Source organism: Phalacrocorax carbo, chromosome 9 (genome assembly GCF_963921805.1).
Source record: "Phalacrocorax carbo chromosome 9, bPhaCar2.1, whole genome shotgun sequence".
NCBI lineage: Eukaryota > Metazoa > Chordata > Aves > Suliformes > Phalacrocoracidae > Phalacrocorax > Phalacrocorax carbo.
Genome location: NC_087521.1, coordinates 31,845,169 through 31,866,744, shown reverse-complemented (window position 1 = coordinate 31,866,744; position 21,576 = coordinate 31,845,169). Strand labels below are relative to the sequence as shown.

Below are 21,576 nucleotides of genomic sequence, written 5' to 3'. Positions count from 1 at the left end.
TATATCACAATATAGCAAGCAGGAATACAAATTCTTGTAAATAGCATGTGAGACTGGAAATTATTTATTTTTCTTGTCCTAGTGGGTATTTTGTCTAAGATCACGGTTTTAGAGTAGAACATGTATTTCAGGACTCTTGAGTTTGGTATCAGTTGTAAACAGATGTTCCAACAGGTCTTGGTACCTTGATGGGAGGCTGCTGCTGCTGATTACTTCAGTCTGCATTGTTTTTCCTCTTGCGCTTCTTCCTAAAATTGGTGAGTAATTAAAGGAGAGAAGCGAATATTATTCTACTTTAGTAGCAATTACAGTTGAAGACCTTAAAACCTTAATGGGTTATTTATTTATTTTAACTGGCAGGGGGCTGCTGATGGTGGGGATTACTGAAGTTGTTGTAGTGTGTTCTGCCTTCCAGCCCTGCCTAGTTAACCTATTACTTGGGTTGCAGTAGTATTTTGTCTGCAATACTAAAATAAAATCTTTACAGCAGAACATTAAAGAGCTGCATTTACTTACAGCGTGCCATTAGTGGTAAGCCAGTTCTAATTCTGCCCTACAAAACTACATAAATGATCTGTGACAGGCAGTTGGAATGTTGTTATTCTGAGTCCTAAGCCCCAGATACCAAGCACTGTAATAGAAAACATGCCTAAAATGTAAAGCTTTAGCTGTACATTAGGATCACTTTCCTTATAAATTCTCTTTTATTTTTACTGTTATTTTACAGGCTTTCTTGGCTACACAAGTAGTTTATCATTTTTCTTTATGGTGTACTTTGCTCTTGTGGTAAGTTAAAAATCTGTGCGCAGCTTATCTGGGTTTTTTTTGTTATTGTTTGAATGTTTTCATAAGCCTGTTTTGAAATGAATTGTCTTCCCCTCCCCCCTTAACGTTTTATGTGAAATTTAGAGTTTTCCTTAAATTCAGTATGTGCTGCATGGACAGATTACATTTGTTTTGCTGAGCCATGGAAATGTATATGAACTTTCAAGCATGTGAAAAGATTTAAAATAATTATATTTTGGACTGGTAAATGTAACAATATTTTTGTTTTGCTGACAGTGCGGTGAAGGGAGCTGGCACATACACTTTCGCTTCCCTACTAGTAGTGGAATGGAATTCTGTTTTCTTAGCTTCTAACTATTACTTACAGCAACTAGTGCAGAAGAAAATTTAATATACTCCAAATAAATTAAATTTACATGTATAATGAAGTGACAGAGTTCAAAAAAAGGCAAAGAAAACTAGAACTTCATTAAGGCAGTTTACAAGATTCATTAATACGTCAATGACCTTATTATTCTTTCCCGCTGAAAGGAAAAGTTCTTTTCTCTGAGCCATATGGGTGTTTTTGACCCTGATGTTCACCCTCTCAAGGCCCCTCTGAGGTAGATGTTTCCAAATACCAAAAGTGAGACCTGCTAGGCAGATCTGAGAGGGAAAATGTGCCTCTAAGTTGCACTATTTTTCTTTTTACAGGGAAATAGTATGTTAATGCACGTGTAATATGTAGTACAAGCAAGCAACTCGCACTGTTATCTGGGTGTAGAAACAGGAATCTTACTTGGGAGCCCAGGAAAATGTTCCCCCTTTCCCCTGTCTTTCTGGCTTGCATTGACTTGCATTTAATACCTGTTTTACAAAGGGATAAACAGAGGTGAAGGCAAGTTGAACAAACATGCCATCCAAGAGACCAAGGCAATCCATTAGGAACTAAACCATGTGATAAAACCAAACTTCAAAGCTGTCAAAACATCTCCCTAAGGTGTCCCTGGAGAACTGAAGTGTTTGTAGGACCTTGGGAAGTGTTCTTCCTAAGCTGAGCATTGTGGAGCAGCTACAGCCTCTCCAGAGCTAATGGAAATTAATTCGTAATATTTATAAATTACTTTAACTTTTGACCTCTCTCCTAAAATTTATCTTTAAAAAAAAAAAGCACTAACTATAATGCTGAAATAGGCCTTTGTCTAAAGCTGGTTGCACGAGTTTTAAAGCAAGTTCAGCTAGATTTCAGTGGGAATGTGTATGCATCTCTGAAGAAAGCTGTTGTAATGGGTGGATGCATTTGAAAACAATTTTGGGCTCAGAATAGGCAAGTGTGTAAGCAAGACTCGCGTGCAGACATGTCAAGCTGGGATGATTTAAGGTAGGGTTTAGTTTTGATTCTCTATCAAAAAAGTAGGTAGAAAGTACTGAGGAAGGAGTAAGCAGACTACTGGATTTCTTATTAAATGGCTACATTTGTAGGCTTACTCTTTGTTGTTAAATGACAAAGAAGCAGCCACATCTAATTGTATAAATCTAATTGAGGTCAACATTTTTAAAAGCCGTTATGGATGTTTAAAGAAAACTAATACCCTTCACAGAACATTCTCTCTGACTTCTTCAGGCACTGAAATGCAAGGGCATTGACTGCGGTTTAGTTTTCATATCTAATGCTCTGAAGTGGATGATATGTGCTGTTGAAATGGTGTTTTAGTTTGCACAATGTTAATTTCTGTATGGCAGATATGTTTTAATTTGTTCCAGAAGAAAACTGTGTTAGTCATATGGAAGTAATACATTTATATTTTGCATATACAATAATTCTGTGCATTTTCAAGTGCATACCATCTGTTCAGCTTTTTGCCAGCAAGCCACAGCCTGCAGAAAAGATAAGTACAATAGACAGCATATGTCTTGGTCACTATGGTCTAGTGAGTGCACTGAGCAAAAGGTCTAGAGACTACTCTTTGTCCTCTGTGCTCTGCTGTGGGGCTTTGGCAGTTACGTGTCCCTCTCTGTGCCTCAGTATCTTTTCCTTTAAAGTTAATATACTGGTTATAGTCCTCACTCGGAAAAGAGTGATGAAAACACTGAGATGAGCTGATCTGGAAGAAAAACAAATCTATGTAACTATTAATTGAAAGCCAGATTCTGTGAGGTCCTGAAGCTTTTATTTCTCATTGTTGAATACTTTCCTGACGTGAATCCTAAGTGAAAATAAATTAAATGTGATCATTAAACATTTTTTTTTTATTGCCTTGCTATATTGAATATTGGCAAAGAGCATTTTTTTTTATTTTTTCTTTTTTTGTGGAGACAGCCCTATTGGTAGCTTGTTCAACAAAGGTGTTAATGATTCCTTACGGTATTTTTCTAAATCCTTGTTTATGTTGCCAGAACAAAATGTGGTGCAGATTTGGAACCTGCGGTGTGTAATGGATGTTGGTATGCACAGAGAGCCCCTCTTTGCTGAGTGTTTTCAGTACTGCTGGAATGAGGGGATTCCTCTTTTCCCTCCGCAGGATGCAAAAAAGCAACATCACTGAGAATATTAGAACATTTGAGCCTCTAACTTTATTTTTTAGCAGCGTTTTTGGTGTAGGCTTAAAATACCCTATTTCCACTAGAATCTCTTTAGGTTTTAGGGTTTTTTCACTTACAACCAAATCTTTGCTTTACTCAAAAGAAAATGTTTATATGAAACAGGCTTAAAGTTCCAGAGGAAAATTGTCTGTGCTGTCTGCATGACTGCTCAGCTAACTGGGATGTGCTGCTGACTTAAAAATCTCTTCCTGTTGGGGGGTGGACCCCATTAGAAATATGGAGTAGACTAAAATTGGAAACACAAACAGACTTAAGTAATTAAGCAGGTGGGAAAATACAATTACAGACTTTAAATGCACATAGTGCATTTTATTTTGTCTCCTTTTATTTCCATTTTCAGTCTGTTCTTAATCTGTATTAATGTAGTTCTAGAAAAATGTTCTCCAGTTTTTTATGTTTGTCTTGTCTTGTCCTCCCCCTGCAATGTTTATATATATCTTTGCTCTTTAGCTTGCAGGAAACCCTGCCTCCACCGCTGCCAGGCACGCTTTACTTTCCCCAAAGCTTGCCCTTTAGCTTCATGTCCCTTTTCATTGCACAGGAAGCCTATTCCAGCCTTAGCCAGAGTTCCCACAAAGCCACCTACCTCAGAGCCTTCAAAGCGTCTTCTTTCTTTCCCCTCTCTGGGTGCCTTTAAATACACAGAGATCTCCTAGAAAAAATATTTTGCCTTCTTGCTCAGCCTCATAAATGTCTTCAGCTAGCCAACAAGCTTCGGCTTCCTGAGGAGGTACACAGCCACGCATCCATGGTTGTGGTACTACTGCAGCAGCAGTCTGCATCTGTGTCTCAGCTTGTAGCTTCTTGCCGCTTAGTGCACAAGAAAGAGAGGAAGCCAAGGTAACCCATGTGGCAGAGTCAGGCCCAAGTTATAGGCTGGTGTTTGGTCCTTTCCTCCTTCTCCCTTGCTCTCTCTTCGGTTGGACTTCTTGATATACTTACTACCAGCATGTTCTTGTCCCTTCTTACACCCTTCCTCAGATGAGGTTGCAGTTCACGCTGCACAGGGGCGGCAGTTTAGCCAGTCAATAAGTGGGTAAGAACAGATCTCCCGTACAAAGCAGTGCCAGTTTAGGGCTAGAAGCATGGTTGGAGGATTTCCATTGACAGTCCTTTTTCACAGAGTTTGCAGACTGCTATTGAGCAAGCTGCTACCTAATTCCATACTTTGAGTTGTAGTTAGTTTTTCTTAGACATGCAATTCAAGACGTGTTATTGCCACGATGGACTCAGCGTGCTGTGTAGCCGCAGTTTCCTTTCCCCACGTTTTGTCTGGAGGTGGCATTTGTTTGCTTCTCCTGGCTCTGGTGACAAGAGGGAGCATCTAATCCTTATCCTCTGGGAAACACCACTTGGCTGCAAGCAAAAAGTATTTCTCTGAGCCAGGAGAAGCGCTCTCTTCCATTTTATTATTCTTGTGAATGTGAGTCTTTAAGTTTGTAATTATTTGCTCTAGGCTTCAAAAGAATTATAACCTCTAAAGCCAGGCAACTACAATAGGAAATTAATTAGGGTGAGGAGAGCAATTCAACTATCATTTTAAACTAGACTCCTGAAAAAGGAGGTAACATTTCTTATTTTAATTTCCCTTTGATTTTCAGCCCTGTTACTTGGCAGTCCCTAAACCAGCAGGGTGTAGCTAAAGCCCCAATGACATTCTGGGACAATAATTGCATTTATTGTTTTTCCTTTGCTTTCTAGTCCAAACCATATGTTTCTGCCTTTTAAGATTAGCCCTAGGCTCTGCTCTATCTCTGTTAAGGGCTTGTCTACTTAGGGAAAGAGCCTGGGATAGCTAACACAGCAGCTATTCTGTACGGGAGGCAGTTAGTGTGGAGCACATACAGAGTGAATGCAGAGTGCTGGTTGCATTTCAGTTAATGTCAGAGCTCATTTCAGTGCACCACCTCCAGATAGGCATGCCATAAGGCTGCCAGCTGTGCAGAGTAAGCAGCTGTATGGAATGGTACTGACAAGATTTTCTGTCAAGTTCCCTTCTTGTGGCCTATCTACCAGTCAAGCCTGTTAATTTACTATGGGTGTAGCTCCCTGCTTTGTATACCAACAGTCTGATATTTTAGCTCTGTATATCTCAATTTAAACCAATTTTTAGGGTATCATGCATACATTAAATATGCTGTCTTTGCAGATTATGATTAAAAAATGGTCAATCCCTTGTCCTCTACCTCTAAGTAGCACCACAGAGACTTTACAGGTAAAGTGCATGCTGTTTTGAAGTTCTTTTAATTTTATTAGTAACTGTAATGGCTTTTTTACATTAACACTTTCAGAATTACGTGTAATTTAAATTCTTTTCTTAATCATCACAGAAACCAAAAAGTTTCATCTCTGTGGTTTGGGCTTATTCTTTCATTAAGCCATTTTTTTGCATGTATGTCTTGCAGGTTTCAAATTCTACTGGGGATTGTAAAGCAAAGTTCTTTCATCTTTCAAAAGAGGTAATCTCTATTAACAATGTGCAAACTCAAAGGGGGGGTTGGTTTTTAAAGAATTGGGGCTTAAACTCTATCCAGGGTAAGCTATTCTTCTGTAAAACTAGTTATAGGCTGCTGAAGTATTTCCTATACCTGCTGCCAAGTGTTATCCATTCTCACTCTTTCTTTTTTATGTGAAGGTTGGCTGTCCAAGTTAGCATTTTTGAAAATATTTTGCAAATATGACCAAAGTATAAAGTATAACAGATGCACCAGTGGTCAGCCTCATGATGCAGTTGGATCCAGCCAACTTAATATGCCCTCAGCTGGAAGTCAGTGCTGCTTGGCTGTATGCACTCTTTTGGTTCCTGGCTAGGTAGAACAGGTTTCCTGAAACTGTCTGGACCTAACCGTAGTTTTTTCTTACCTGAAGCTAATACTTCAGGCCTAATGCAATCGGGTGCATTTCATTGGATGCCAGCTCTGGTATTTGTTAATTAATGTGGCTTTTAAGTCATGTCACCACCCATCAAGGCTTGCAGAAGAGGAAGTATTGTGTAGAGGAAGGGAAAAAGGGGAGGATAAATCTGGGGTAGGCCTGTAGCGTAGTGGAATTTAGGAGGGACACAGTTTTTGTCTGAAAAAACCAAAATATTCCCCCACTCTCCCAAGAAAAAGAGAAAAACAAAAAAGAAAACCAACCTGGGCAACACAAACATGAGACAAATGTTATCTCTAAAAGAAGAAATTTTACTTTGACAAGAAGTATCTACTGGGAGATCCTGGCCATTCGTGTGGCCTTTTGTGCTTTGAATAATCTTGGGACTTGTCCTTACTTCTTTTTCAACTTCAACTTTATCAATAGAAGGTGGCATATTTTTACCAGTATGGGCCTGATTATGTCAGCACAAAAGTGTTTGTCATAGTTCAACTTATTCCACTTGGCAATTGAAGTAAGCTATACTGGATGATTCATCTCTTCTATTACAAGTTTTTGGAATAACATGCCACTAATTGTGTGGCTGCAACTTTAATTTCTTAAAACTTCAGATGCCAAATCATGTTATATTTTCTGGATGCTGTATCCAAATTTTTGCAAAGGAGTAATAAGAAAATGGTGAAGTCAGGATGAAGGAATCAATAATTTGACAGGTAGCTATGGATATTAGAATTTAGAAAACTTTTTGGAAAATTTTGTGAATGATACCCTGACTATGGGGCAAATCCTACTCTTTTTATGTAAGTACTTGGCCTCAGTATAGCTAAAAAGAATCTTTCAGTTGTTGGCTTATAGACAGTATGACCTCTCCTAATCATGAAATAGGAAGCTATGAACACCACTTGAAGAGATACTAGTTGGAAAGGTCCGTTTTTTTGTGGAATGATTCAGAGATGCCATTTTGTGTCGTGGAGATTTATCCCAAAGCATTGATGTTGAAGAATTTCCACTGACTTCCAACGCTTGAACTGAATTCTGAATTCATCCAGATATTTTTCCAACGATCTGTAATAACAAACAACCTACAAGATGTTTTTCTTCTGTTTTAGAGTGCTTATGCAATACCAACTATGGCCTTCTCTTTTCTCTGCCATACCTCAGTCTTACCCATCTATTGTGAGCTCCGAAGGTAATGTATGAAAACACGTGCAAAATTAACATATAACGATAGTCTTTCTGTAATATTTTCCTTAAATTATTCTTGACTAATTTTTATTTTCATAGAATCATAGAATGGATTCATTAGAATCATTTAGGTTGGAAAAGACCTTTAAGATCAAGTCCAATCGTTAATCCAGCACTGCCAAGCCCACCACTAAACCATGTCCCTAAGCACCTCATCTACATGTCTTTTAAATACCTCCAGGCACGGTGACTCAACCATGTCCCTGGGCAGCCTGTTCCAATGCTTGACCACCTTTTTAGTGAAGAAATTTTCCCTAGTATCCAATATAAACCTCCCCTGGCCCAACTTGAGGCCATTTCCTCTTGTCCTGTTGCTTGTTACTTGGGGGAAGATACCAACACCCACCTCACTACAACCTCCTCTCAGGTACACTGGGCACACTGCTGGCTCATGTTCAGCCAGCTATCGACTAGCACCCCAGGTCCTTCTCTGCTGGGCAGCTTTCCAGCCACTCTGCCCCAAGCCTGTAGCACTGCATTAGCATTAGCATTGCATGGGGTTTTTGTGACCCAAGTGCAGGACCTGGCACTGAGCCTTGTTGAACCCCATACAGTTGGCCTTGGCCTATCGATCCAACCTGTCCAGATCCCTCAGTAGATCCTCCCTACCCTTTGGCAGATCAACAGTCCCACCCAATTTGGTGTCATCTGCAAGCTTACTGAAGGCACAATCAATCCCCTCACCCAGATAAAGATATTAAACAGAACTGACCCCAATACTGAGCCCTGAGGAACACCACTTGTGACTGGCTGCCAACTGGATTTAACTCCAGTCACCACAACTCTTTGGGCCTGGCCATCCAGCCACTTTTTACCCAGTGAAGAATACGCCCATCCAAGTCATGAGCAGCCAGTTTCTCCAGCAGAATGCTGTGGGAAACCATGTCAAAGGCTTTACTAAATTCTTGGTAGATAACATGCACAGGCTTTCCCTTGTCACAGAAGGAGATCAGGTTAGTCAAGCAAGACTTGCCTTTCATAAATCCATGCTGGCTAGGCCTGATCCCCTGGTTGTCCTGTACATGCCACGTAATGGCACTCAGGATGATCTGCTCCATAACCTTCCCTGGTACCGAAGTCAGAGTGACAGGCCTGTAGTTCCCTGGAACCTCCTTCAAGCTCTTCTTGTAGTCAGTGCCATTGGACAATGCAAACTAAGTAGCCTTCATGTTTGTGGGAAATGTACAGTTTTAGTCTGTACTGGCTTTTCCTCTCTTACAGGAGAGAAAAATAGCAAATATGGTTCCATCATCAATGTCAGTACATTGTCCTGGCCTGGACAATCTGGAGAAAAAAAGGTCATTTGCTAAGGTACTTACTAGTTAATTTTTATTGCTGTAACTGAATCTGCATTTGGCCACATCTGATTCAGTGGTTTTTTTGACCCAGATTCTGTTCCTGGCTCTGAATATGTATCATGCTGTATAAATCAGAAATTTCATTTTAAAAATACTTTGGTATATCTAAATTACCTACAGGATGGGGACAGTGTTAGTTGTCTGCGTGAAAAGTGCCCTTTAATTACCAGATTGAAAATACTTTTAAAACCCCTAAATGTTACTGACAGCACAGACCTCAGCAAATACTCTTGTGGCCATAAATTAAGAGGATACTTTCTTATGAAAGGCAAGCTGCTATTTCTATTTTTTTTTTAATGTAAATTGCATTGTGTTTAATAGTCCACAACACAAACTAAGCAACATTTAATTTTCTGGTTTTCTTTGCATTTTAGTCCATCCAAAAGTAGAATGCAGAATGTAACTGTGACAGGAATTGGTCTGAGTTTCCTAATTTACTTTATGTCTGCTCTGTTTGGGTACCTGACATTTTATGGTAAGTATATTCTTCAAGTATTTTTTAGAATGAAGGCTAATAATAAATGATAAATGCATTCTGTCTGGAGTACTTCAGGCTTATTTGTGCATTGATACACTTGAATCCTCAGAAATCTTGTTCCTGTGAAGACTTAAGACCACAATTTACTTTTCAATGTATAATGTAGGTAAACTTTGCAGGGTTTATGCCCTAAAAGGCTATAGAGACAAGATATTGGTCCCTGAACTGTGGCTGGTGGTCTGTTGATGTTCTCTAATGATATGTAATTAGGCCACTGATTGCCACTCCGTGTTGGACTGTATAATACTTTAGCTTAAAAGCTGGGAATGGTTTTGTCATGGTCTGTCAGAAATTTTGAGATCTGATAATAGTCTGCTTGTCCAGCAAGTCTGAAAGGTCTGTTCTAAGGCTGTATCCTCTAGCAACATTTATCACTTATTAACCCTGTGATATCCCAGCACATTTGTAGTCTCTAAGAAGCACTGGGGCTGCTGCCTTTTATGAGGGAAATTTGACCCACAGAAAGCTAGCCCATATGTTAGGTTGGCATGAAGGTTTGCAGCACATTTTCCTTATCTGATACAGCTTGGGTACAAAGTATGTATGGCTTCTTTCTTTTGTTTGGTTTTGTTGGTTTTTTTTTTTTTACAAATTAATTGGAACTAACACTAACTATTTCCCTAGAAATCTTCTGGAAGTGGAAAAAAATCCCATGAATCATCCAGTTTAGGAAAGCTTTATTTTAAAGGATGGCACAAAGTGACTTCCTCATGATACCTTTGTTTATGTGTAATGTAAAGACAAACTAAAGGACTCTGGAAAAAAAATCAGCAAGGAACATAAGAAAATTAGAAGGTCTGAATCAGAGAAAGCGCCCATCTAGTTTTGTGTCTTGACTTCAGTGGAGGGCAATAACAAAAGAGTAGGGGAGGATTTGAAAATTTAAAAGGATAAGGTTTGAGTTGGGCTTCCTAGCACATGCTCCTTGTCTGCAATAATCTGTGTTGCATGCTGTTCTGAGCCAGAGGTGATGTCTGATACATGAACTGAACCAAGAAACACACATTTCCTAGAGGTGTTGTTGACGTAGTGCTTGATGAAGTAAACGTACCTTTTTATTTACCAAACAGGAAAGCAGGGTATGAAACTTGCCCTACCAAATTCTACAGACATCTTTCAGTTCCATTTGCTGTAGAGCTTACACGGCAGTGTGTTTCAGTACCAGTTTAATAACACTGCATTGGGACTCTGGAATACTTTTGGGTACAGATTTTTAGTTGAGTTTAAACACAGGTAGCTTTGCCTGATATTCTTGCATTTCCCAAATGCTCAGATTTCAGAACCCTTATCTGTGTAGTGGCTTTTTTTAAAGGTCCATCATAAACCTGGCAGGTGGAGGCGAGTGTGTATTTCATTCAGCAATTTTAGTATCCTGTCATATAATGTCACAGTGTGATGCCTTTTCTAAGAAATGTTATTTGGCTCTGTGTATCCTGCTTTAAATTTGCGTTATTGGTGTGTTTTGCTCATGTAGCAAGCGTTGTTGAATTGAGCCACCTCTTGCTTGGTAATCTAACTGTCTTCTGGAGTAATGCCTACAAATTCCATCACATAAATGCATCACAGTCACCTATGAGGACTCTTCCAATGTCTCCTGAAAATGCACCCTTTCTATGAGATGACCACATGCTAACCTGTGTTGATTGGAATGAATAAAAATTCTTATGAGGGACAGTAAGGCAGTAAGACAGAAGGGTTCTCTTAGGGTTTCCTCTCCTTTCAGAATGTTTTATATTTCTTGATCGTGGGGTTGAGATAGTGTCTGACAAAGCACCAAGAATGTTGGCTTTCAGCAGCTAAGAAGTCCAAATTTCTTGGGAATTTTGCACCTTTGTTCCTCAAGTATAAGTGTATGTCTGACCATAACTGTCTGAAAATGTTCCCTTGACGCTCAGAATCCTTTGAAAAATTGTATGGGAAGTCATGAAACCCCTAAGAGCATGTAGGCCACTATTACTGTTTCCTAACTGTCTCCATGTGGTTTATAGGAAAATATAGTTTTGAGTGCCACTCTGAGAGTTTGAGAGATTCAGCAGGCAGCGTGGGATAACCATCTGTCTGCAGATGAGATCTCAACAAGAAGTTAAAAAAAAAAAAGAGGGGGGGGAAATAATGAAAAATGGCAGTAGTTCTAGAAATCACCCCGGTTCCCATTACCTTCGCCGTCATGATTTCTTTGGGACAAGACCCTGTCTTGACCCTAGTCTTTTAGGAACCTTTCTGGTTTTCTGCAAGCCTGATTTCTTTTAGTAAGTCTTAGTCTCAAGAGCCTAAAACACTGGAACCAACAGTGGATGTCTGCAAAAGATTTCCCGCCCTCCCGCCCTTGCAAGCTGCTTCTCCTTTTTTCACTTTTTGGTCGTCTTCTTTAATTAACTTACTTCTTTAAATAAGGAGATCTGTTCCCTGTTCTTAAACACCAGTCTGAGAAAATGTAAGACATTTTATTTTAAATTGAAAACAAAAAAAGAGTTCCCTCTTTGAAATGAGACATGCTTCATCTTTTTGTGGTTCAGATGGTGTATTCTGTTTTCTGTGAATTTGAAACTTCATACAGAGACTGGACTTTGGAAATTTTGGACCATTCTGAAGTCCAAAAAAGCACAGAGTCAGGGTATGCCAAAAAAGAGTCAGGGTAGCAGACTGCTTTCAGGCTCTGACTTTTGCTGTTAACTTAGTGAAACTTTTCACTTAAAAGGGCAAAAATCAAATGTGAAGGATTCATCGCTGACTCATCACTTTGTGCCCCATTTCTGCCTTGAAAAGCATAAAAGTAACGCTCACGATAGTGTACCCATGGTATAGGATACTATAGTAATCCCACGGTAGAGTTGGTTTTGCAAAGCTAAATACGCACAAGGCGGATAGCGCATGGGATTGCTGCTGGAGAAAACAGAGCTGTCGTTGAAAGTGTTTGGCCTGGTTGGGTGTGTTGCCGGTGCAGTCCTCGATTGTTCTCTGGGTGCTGTAAGAATCCAAAGTGACAGCCTTCGGGGGTCCTTGTGTTGCATGTGTTTACTCATTTGGCATAGGAAAAAAATCTGTCAATTGTCAATAATTTTGGATTTTTTGGTGGTTGTTTTTTTTTCTCTTTTTTTAAAGAAATATTTTTTAGAAGTATAACTGATACTAGTTATCCTTCTCTGTGTCACCCAGCAGTACATTGCTAACCATAGCCAGCAAAAGCACATATGCTAGTATAGTTGTGAATGTTTCTTTCTTCCTTTAAATTAGAATCATGAAATTTTACCTTGCATATTGCCAAATGATTAACAAACCAATTAATTTTTCTGGTTTTCAGACAAAGTGGACTCTGAATTGCTACAAGGTTACAGCAAGTACCTGCCGCATGATATTCTCATCATGACTGTTAAAGTAGCCATACTGTTTGCTGTGCTTTTGACAGTCCCTCTAATCCATTTCCCAGTAAGTACTCCTAAACATTTTGAAGCTGGCATAAGCAATGGTAATGCTAATGCTTTGCAGACTGCAATATTTGAGTCACATCTAGTCTTGTGTATCTTATTCACTTGTCAAGTGATTGATCAAAGACCACATATTTGCATATGTTCCATGAGAGCTCCAAAATAACAACTAACCACTAAGCTAATTTGTGCTCTTGAGACGGATTTCAGATTAAAACTAGCCCACAGCATTGTTTTTAATTTAGAGAGTTCAGAACTTCTAAAGTTTATTTAGTTTGATTTTTTTCCCCCTTTTAAATTGAGTTTTGCTGACTTGGTTTTTCCTTTCTACATGCACGCACCCACACACAAACACACTTATACTCGAAAACTCAATTTAACTGTAAATTAAAAACACATATTGACCTATTTCACCAAAAAAACTTACTTTAGTTTATCAATACCATGGCAGAACTGAAAATTCATTCAATTATAATCAAAAAAGATTGTGCATGCAGAACTGTGCCTATAGAAGTAGTGTATAGATTACATATCAGTTTGGCAACATGCTGACATTTGCTAACAAGCATGCTCAAAGAGACAAAGCATTATCCCCCCCTTCTTTTGTCCCTGCAAAAAAGGACTACTTCCTTAAGTCTAATGGCCACGTCATAAATGCTGCTTTAATACTAAAGTAAATTCTATACCACAGAAAGAAAAAATGTTTAGCTATTACTAAATTTTTTGCATTTTGATTTTTAAAATGTTCTTTCACATCTGGAATGATGTAATTCTTAAGTTTATGAAATTGAGATAAGATTAAAAGGTATGTATATGTATGTATTTACCCATGCAATGTTTCTTTTCATATTATGCAGGCAAGGAAAGCTGTGTTGATGGTATTCTTCTCTCATCTTCCTGTGTCGTGGATTTGCCATATCCTTGTCACTTTAACACTGAATACAATTGTTGTATTGTTTGCAATGTACGTGCCAGACATTAAAAATTTATTTGGAGTAGTTGGTAAGTCATTGTGGTTGTTTTGTTTGTTTGTTTTTTTAATCTTTTATTCACATAATTCAGTATTCTGATAAGCTAATATGCTTCAGTCTTGCTTTAAATAAAATCCTACTTTCCTTTTTTAAAGGTTCTACCACGTCAACATGTTTGCTTTTTGTATATCCTGGACTATTTTATCTTAAACTTAGCAGAGAGGACTTCTTATCACCACAGAAAATTGGGGTATGCTTTTTTTCATGTGTGTTAATTATATTTAAACAGCCTTATTTTAGATGCATCTTCATACGCCATAGAGCACGTAATCCAAGGGGCAAAGTTCTTGTTTCCACTGCAGTTCACAAAATCTGTGAGCATTTTCTTCTATCCTTCATGATAGCTCTAGTCCTTCTGAAACTCCTTCATAGGAGATTTTTCACTAGCAGTGTGTCTGTATGCTGGATCATTGATCTGAATACGTGCTTTTCCATGTAGTTTTCAGATGTTGACTTTTAATCCAACTTCTGCTCAGTTCCTACACATTACTCTGATGTTGTCTGGGCAGCTGGGACAAAGCCAAACTGCATTGTAGTGAAACAGTATTTATGCTTGTTTTCTATGTAAGCCTTCTCAAAAACATCTTCCCCCCCCTTTTTTTTTTTCTTTGTTTTATGGTTTCTCTTCTGGTGTGATAGGTTAGGTTCTAGTTGGAATTTGTGCAGCAGCCTGCTTTTTGCACAGTAACTGTCTTCACTTTAACCACTGCTCAGCAGAGCAACTTCATGACAGTGGCTAAAATGCTGACAGACTGTTTATACGTAGTCCTTCTATGAATTCTTACAATTCAGAGGGCTGCTCTTGTATTGACAAATGAGAGAATTTGAAAGAAAATCTAATAATGATGCTCTCTGATCATTTAAAGTCTTGACTAGTTCCAACAGACTTGAAGCCTTGTTACAAATCAGCAATCTGCTGCCTCTTGAACTGTGTTTTTTTTGTCATCTGGCTGTTAAAACTTGAATTATGTTTTGAGTAAAATACAAATTCAGTTTCTTAATTTGTTCAGAGTTGTAAAGGGCAAGTGATGGGGGTTTTTTTGCAGGTGGGTAGTGTGGGCAAGCAAACCAGACTGCTCTGAGCGTGCCCCATCAAACTGTCCCAGAGCAGGCTTAGTTCAGTTTTCCGCTAAGCAGATACCTTGTGTTTGAAGATTGAGTAATTTGAAACATTAAAGATTATTTTAAAAGACAGTATTTAAACTTGTTCATATAGGTTTTTCATCATTAGTTATAAGCCTTAGAAATGTCTAATGCTTCCTTCAGGAAAGCATTAATTTTTCCTCTTCTTCCTTCACAGGCATGTGCCCTGGTTATTTTTGGCATTTGTGTTGGCCTTCTCAGTTTAGTTCTAATAATTTTCAATTGGATTAATCAATAACAGCCTGTCACTGTCTGACTGAACTTCAGAAGGACAGCAAGAACCAGAGATGTGTCAAAACTACTGACATGAACGCTGGACGTCCTGAAGAAAACACTGACCAAAGCTGTCTGTGGAAGCAATAATGCTCTTTTTCACTGCGTTACCAATGTTCCTTCCTTAATCTTGAGTCACTCTCCTCAGTTATTGTACAACTAGTCTTTGCCATTCTAAAATATTAGTTTTTAATGATGTAATTCTGACAGGTAAAAAGATCTCTTCAGAATTTTGCAATGCAAAAAATGGTTTAGTGCACATGGTGAACAACAGCAGAGCCTTGAAATAACTTCTCTTTTAAAGACAATGAGATGGATAGATATTACATCGATCACGATGTGTGTGTCATGACGTGTGTAGTTACGATAACACACACATTCTCCTAAACAGTGAAAGACTTCTGTGACTTGAATAACTTCCAAAATTTCAGCCAGTTCATATTAGGAACTTCCTGATTCCAAATGTTTACCCTAATTTATCCTAACATGGATCCAGAAAACAGCTGCCTTAGCCCAGTTTAATGGGCACTTCGTGATAGTATTTGTTAATTGTTTTTATAATACAGTTCTTATACCTCAGTGTACTTGAATCATACTGAAGTAATTTTTAAATTAGAACGCTTTGCCCATCTAGCATAACAGCTTTTAGTGGTGTTAGGAAGTATTTCCATTTTGCAGTTAATAATAATAGACATTTTTCAATTAATATCTACTTTTGAATATTACTCAGTGTACCTCAGTATTCTTCCCACTGAAAGACTTTTTTCTTTTTCTCTTCTCATTCCCATTTTTACAAGTGTTTAAACTGGAAGTAGAGTGCTTCTATATTTTATGTACTGTTGTGTGTCAGAGAAGGTTTTGGCTTGAAAGGTGAAATTCTGCCTCTGTTGGAGAGAAAGGAAATTTTACGTTTACAGAACCCTAATTTTATCTCGGATCTTTATAAACTTCCACATACCCTTTTGTAATTCCTCTTCTTTTTTTTTCTTTCTAAATGAAATGTGAATGCAATTTTCAACACCAGCTGGGCTCTGTTAAATATGGCATTGAGTGCCCACCACCAAAGTTCCTCATATTAGTAGAATGAAAGCAGTGGCTGATATTGTGGTAAGGTTTTTAAAATTTGTTTCTATCAGATGGGATCTCATGTCTTTAAAATAGCCTAATCTCTTCAGAGACTTCATGCCCTAAGGAAGCTGAGCCTCTGCAGAAATGGCTTCTGTAGAGTTAAGAAATTAGACCTCAGCCTCAAATGGCAAGATTTAGAGAGAGTGGGAAAGTTCTTCATTATTTCCAGATGCAGTATTTCTTTTAATTCAGCTTAGCACTTTTACATCTGAGAGATGGAATAAGACACAAGTGAATCATAGCAAAGTAATACATTTATGTAATACAAAAGCAGCTGGTAAGTGACATTTTTTCTGTCCATAAGTTGCACAGTTAGCAAATTAGTTGGCTGTTGCTAGAAAGTCCTACTGAGATGGTTCTGTTAATATGTTGACTCAGGTTTTATCAGTTGAAATAGGGGAGGTACCCCAGTACCTGGCATTTCTAACCTCTTAGCAGTGGGTCTGTGCTATTAGCCTTTTTAATTAAGTCACACTGGATTTGGAAAGCACTGATTGGTGTGCCAACTTTAACAAAACCCTGACTGAATGTGCTCGATCCTCACCTGTCTAATAGGGTGGAGCAGCAAATAGCAGAGTTGGAATTATCTTCTTTATTCCTGAGCTGACAGACTAGGATTTCTCATGCCAACAGTTCGCTTGGCTCTCTCAGGATCCATAAGATACTTTCCATTTTTAATAGATAGCCTGAAGGCACCCAGGTGGTGCAGCTTGGTACTGCTTCAGGAATCCTTTTTGCCTGGGGAATATCCTTCTCCTTATGAGTTTAATACAGAAATAGACATGTGTGGGGAGGCCTGGGAACTAACTCAGAAGTTTTGGTGGGATCCCAAAGGAAAGGATACCTGGAAAAGATTGCAGTTATTTTTAAAGTAAAGTTTCTAGCACAGGTTTCACAACACGAGGTGAGCCATCCAGTAGTTTGTCGGCACCAGAAACGGCACGTCTGTTCTTGGCCAGAAGTTCACAACTACTTCTGTGACAGTGGCCGTGGCTCCTGGCCACCGTGTTTAATTAGTAGAAAACCAACATGACTGCGAGATGTGGCACATCATCTGCCAACAAAATGAACTGAGGGCGCTCACGTAGGGAACGAGAAGAGCGAGGGGGGTGGTCAGAGCGGGACTGCCTTGTTTGAGCAGCAGCAGCCATTGGATAGCTTTTTTTTTTTTTTTTTCATAAAACCTCACACTTTGCCCAGCAGTTTTGCGTCAGCGGGTTAAAGTTTGTGTGTGCACATAGGGGATGCCTCTAACTTGAGAGGTCTCTGGCCTCCTTTGATCAAGGGATTGATCAGACTTTCTCATCATTGTGTATTAATGGTTGAGGCTCCCTGTTTTGCCTTAGTTCTTGCAGTTCTCGCAGCTTGTTTAACTCTCAGTAACCAGATGTGGCTGCCCTCTAATAGCTGCATTTCACAGGCTTCATTATACTATAGGGATTCAGGCACTCGGGGTGTCTCTGGCACTAGTGTAAAAAGCTAAATATTTACCTTATAAAAAGGTACCTTGAGAAAGCAATGACAGCCATACATCAGGAAGTGATTTTTCTATCTGAGTGAACCAAAACTTTTTAGGAAAACGGGAGAACTTGTATTCATGTGAGTGAACTCTAGGGCTTTTTCAGACACTAGGATATAGGAGGAATATTAGCAATTTTATGGTAATTGTTTCTCATTTATCATACACTCTTGCAGCATGCTATTGAGTCATACTCGTAATCACCGCAGCCACTTCATTTTAAACTCTAACCAGCAAGACTTTACACAAGACTTAGATTATCTGTGAAAGTGCAGAAAGTTGGCAAAGTTTTGCTAAGCTTTTTGCTCTTTCCTCCTCCCCTGAAAAAGCTGAGCCTTGCTGTGCACTGTACCAGTCTGTTCATACACAGGCAGCTGGGTTTGTGTGCATTGTCTTAAAGAATGCGACTGAGAAAATACCTGAAATACCATGTTAATTTTACAGTTGATTCCTGTAATGCTATGGAAATCGCTATGTTATTGTTTTTAATCCCTGGGTATTATCCTAACGAGCCTGGCTGTTAACTAACTGTCCTAATAAGTAGACTTTGGAATGATGAATACCAGTGTATGAAGTTAATACTCGGTGAGGATGAATGGAAGCAATTCACACCTCTGCTGGAGCTCTGTTATTACATTTTGGCTGCGGTGCAGAAAGGATAGCAGCACGGGGTTAGAGAATGTGTGCTATCTTTCATCTGAAAAAGAGTTAGAAATAGTGCTACTTTCCAGTTGCTGTGATACATAACTTAAAACATGGAGAGAGGGAGAAGGGCAGAAAGAGAAAGAACTTCTATTTCCAAATTTAGAAAAAGGTAGGAGCGTTTTCCACAATGAAAAAGCAAAGTAAGGATGCTATTTTTATCCTTCGCATCTCCCACAGTCTGCTCTGTTCGTTGTGTCTGTGTAAGGGTTTCACTACAACTGTGCACTTGCGTGAGTTTTTTGAGCAAAGCAGGCCTCCAGCCTGGAACTCTCTGCTCCCTCGCATGTTGCTAAATATATTTTTTTCTCTCTCTATTCCTGTAGACATTTCTTTTCCCCTGAATTTCCAGATTTATTAATGTCAGTGGTTCGGCTCTATTACCTGTAGGTAGCGTTTTCCAACCTTCTTTTCCGAGGACTTGACAGGAATGGATGAAGGGGCCTGCAGCATTTCTGAACTCCCTTGGAAAGGTTGCCTTTCCCCGGCTGAACCAGAACAATGTAGGAGATGAAAATTAATCGGTGGCCTTTGATTTGTTTTCTCTCATTCTCCTATTTCCATTCCTTGTCCATTTGAAGGCTGCTCAGATTTCAGATGGACTGTGGTAAGCTGGGTGTGGAGAGCGTCTCTTGTAAACGGCATTGCAGGAACGAGTGCCGCAACACAAAAGCGCTCGAAACCTGCCTTTGTATTGCAGTAAATGCTCGTGGTTTATTCCCATGTTTCAAAGCAGTTTGTATCTTAAGATAATGATTTTCATGACAATGTTTGTTGAAAATTCTCTCGTGCCCCAGTATAGTGAAAATTGAGACACTAAAACTGTCCTATCCTCTCTCTGTCCCTTCTCTCACCTTCCCCTTCATTTTTGCACTAACACCGGTTACATGGCACTGAGCGGGGAATGTGCCATTAGCGGAACAGCCCGAGGGATCGCTGGCGGGAGAGCAGCCCGGGTGAGCGGCTGTGGATCAGGGAGAGCACCACTTTATCCCTGCCCTGCAGGCTCGTGCCCACTGCTGCCCATCACCAAAGACCAATGCTATGCGCAGGCAGACCTTTTTGGTGGGCCCGTCATGTCTGTTCTTGTAGGAATTTGTCTTTTTGAAGTATGGAGACATCTTAACTTCGCAACATGGGAAGACTGTGCTGATTTGGAGTTCTTAAATGATACGTGGTGTGTGTAAGATACTCAAGGTGCCACATTTCCGACCCGTGCAATCCTCCTAATGAGGATGAAAACACGGCGGTGCAATGGGATCTCTCTGACTGAGCTGCTAGGGCAAATGTTAAATCCTTGAGCAGCTCTCATTGTTTGCATGAGAGAGAATATGGGCTTGTACTTGATACTATGTGCAGCACAAGAAATAATTTTGGTGTGGATCTGCAAGTCAGTGCTCCAAAGGCAGTAGTCCCTGGAGGCTGCAGGGACGCGGGGGGTGGTCAGCCCACGCTTGCCTGCTCTGAGGCTCCACAGGCACCTCCTTTGGACAGAAGCAGAGCAGGGCTATGGACCGACGGGGGTATTTTGCCTGACCCAGTATGGCCAGTCTCATTGCAAATCAATTCCTAAAATTAATTTGGAGGATTATTTGTGAACAATATGAAATGCGTCCATTAGCATCAGCCGATGGGCGTTCGGCGTTACAAGCGATAGGTGAGGTCAGAAGTATGTCAGTTCTGGATAGCAGTACCGGCGATGTCCCCCGTCACCGCGGAGGTGCACCTCTCCTGCAGGCCAGCTCCTGAGCCCTCACTGAGCCAAAGGGAGGGTCGGAATTTGGAGTCCTGCCGATCCAGAGGCCGGGGGGGTTCTTCATGAGGCTTACGCTGGTATTCCTATAAAAGATAGAGAGAGACAGGCATATCTGCCAATGCTCCACTACAGATACTTGGAGAGTAATCAAGTTGTTTCCAAACCAACCTACTTAAGGAGATGAAAATGAATATTCTTATTTCTATAGTGGGCACCCTAATGTGCTCTCTAATTAAAAACTGACATTCAGATCAGTCCAGGAGTTAAAGTAACATTGATGGCTGTAGCACTCCTTTCCCAACTAGATTTAATTTAACACTTTACCTGAACCTGTTGGTTTACAGCTGACTTTCACGTTGAAAGCATTAGTTGTAGTTGCTCTGCATACTGAAAAGCCTTCAGACACATTTACTGCTACTTCCTAATGACTGCTGGTGGGAGAGGATTTTCAGTATTACAAAAGCGCTGCCCAATTTTTGCAGTTTGTGGTGGTGGTTTTTGTATTTGTGTTTCAGTAGTGGTCATCCAACCGTGCTTCATGTGGAATTGGAATTCTTGAAAAGAATTATCTGTATGGAAAACTTGCCTAGCTCGTGTCAAACCTGTATGTTGTACAAGTTTCCTATTTTTGAGTTCTCCCTCCCTCAGATTCCCTGTGGAACAGCCAGGGCACGTTCCAAAAAAAAAAAAAAACCCAGAAAATAAAGCACAGTTTTTTGCATAACTCATTTGATTGTCATCTTCTTTGTGCGTAACGTGCCTGCTTAGAGGAGTAACCGAGCGTTGCCGTCTCTGCGGTTAGTTGCTGGCGTGCAGCGGTGTTGTGCTGTCCCAGCTCAGGCTGTAGCGTTACTCTTGCCAGGGGAGGGTGGTGTTCTTAAAAACCGCTCCAGGTTTGGTGGTGGTGGCATAGTTGTGCGCTTACACATGTTCTCCTTCATGTGCGCAGTTCTGTGTGGTCCCCGCTCTGTTCTGCGGGCGGTGTCTTGCAGCACCCAGCTTGACATGGATGCGAGGCATGGTCCGGGAAGCTGTTAGGAATTGCTCCTCCCGGACCTGTCTGCTCTCAGTGCTCAAATCTACTCTTGGAACTCTGTTCTCCAAAACACAAAGGATGTAGAAAATAACTTGTCCAGCGAGAACTGCAGTTGGTGGCCTCTTGGCGGCAAACCTGCCTCTTCCGCGCTGTTCTGCTCCCCTCTATAAACAAGAGGC

General features: G+C 40.0%; 2 protein-coding genes across 3 annotated transcripts in view; one reads left to right on the top strand and one right to left on the bottom strand.

The window, feature by feature from the left end:
* The window catches only part of SLC38A6 (solute carrier family 38 member 6), a 45,968-nt gene extending 24,879 nt beyond the window's left edge, over window positions 1–21,089 (top strand). For both annotated transcript variants that reach the window (XM_064460985.1, XM_064460986.1), the window contains exons 7-16: window positions 175–257; window positions 728–786; window positions 5,519–5,584; window positions 5,775–5,828; window positions 7,353–7,432; window positions 9,221–9,321; window positions 12,686–12,810; window positions 13,667–13,811; window positions 13,936–14,030; window positions 15,141–21,089. In XM_064460985.1, coding sequence (XP_064317055.1) covers window positions 175–257; window positions 728–786; window positions 5,519–5,584; window positions 5,775–5,828; window positions 7,353–7,432; window positions 9,221–9,321; window positions 12,686–12,810; window positions 13,667–13,811; window positions 13,936–14,030; window positions 15,141–15,221 — 889 coding nt within the window. In that variant the 3' untranslated portion in view covers window positions 15,222–21,089. The remainder of the gene's footprint in view (window positions 1–174; window positions 258–727; window positions 787–5,518; window positions 5,585–5,774; window positions 5,829–7,352; window positions 7,433–9,220; window positions 9,322–12,685; window positions 12,811–13,666; window positions 13,812–13,935; window positions 14,031–15,140) is intronic.
* The window catches only part of TRMT5 (tRNA methyltransferase 5), a 67,449-nt gene that overhangs the window by 31,595 nt on the left and 14,278 nt on the right, over window positions 1–21,576 (bottom strand). The gene's annotated exons all lie outside the window — the stretch shown is intronic.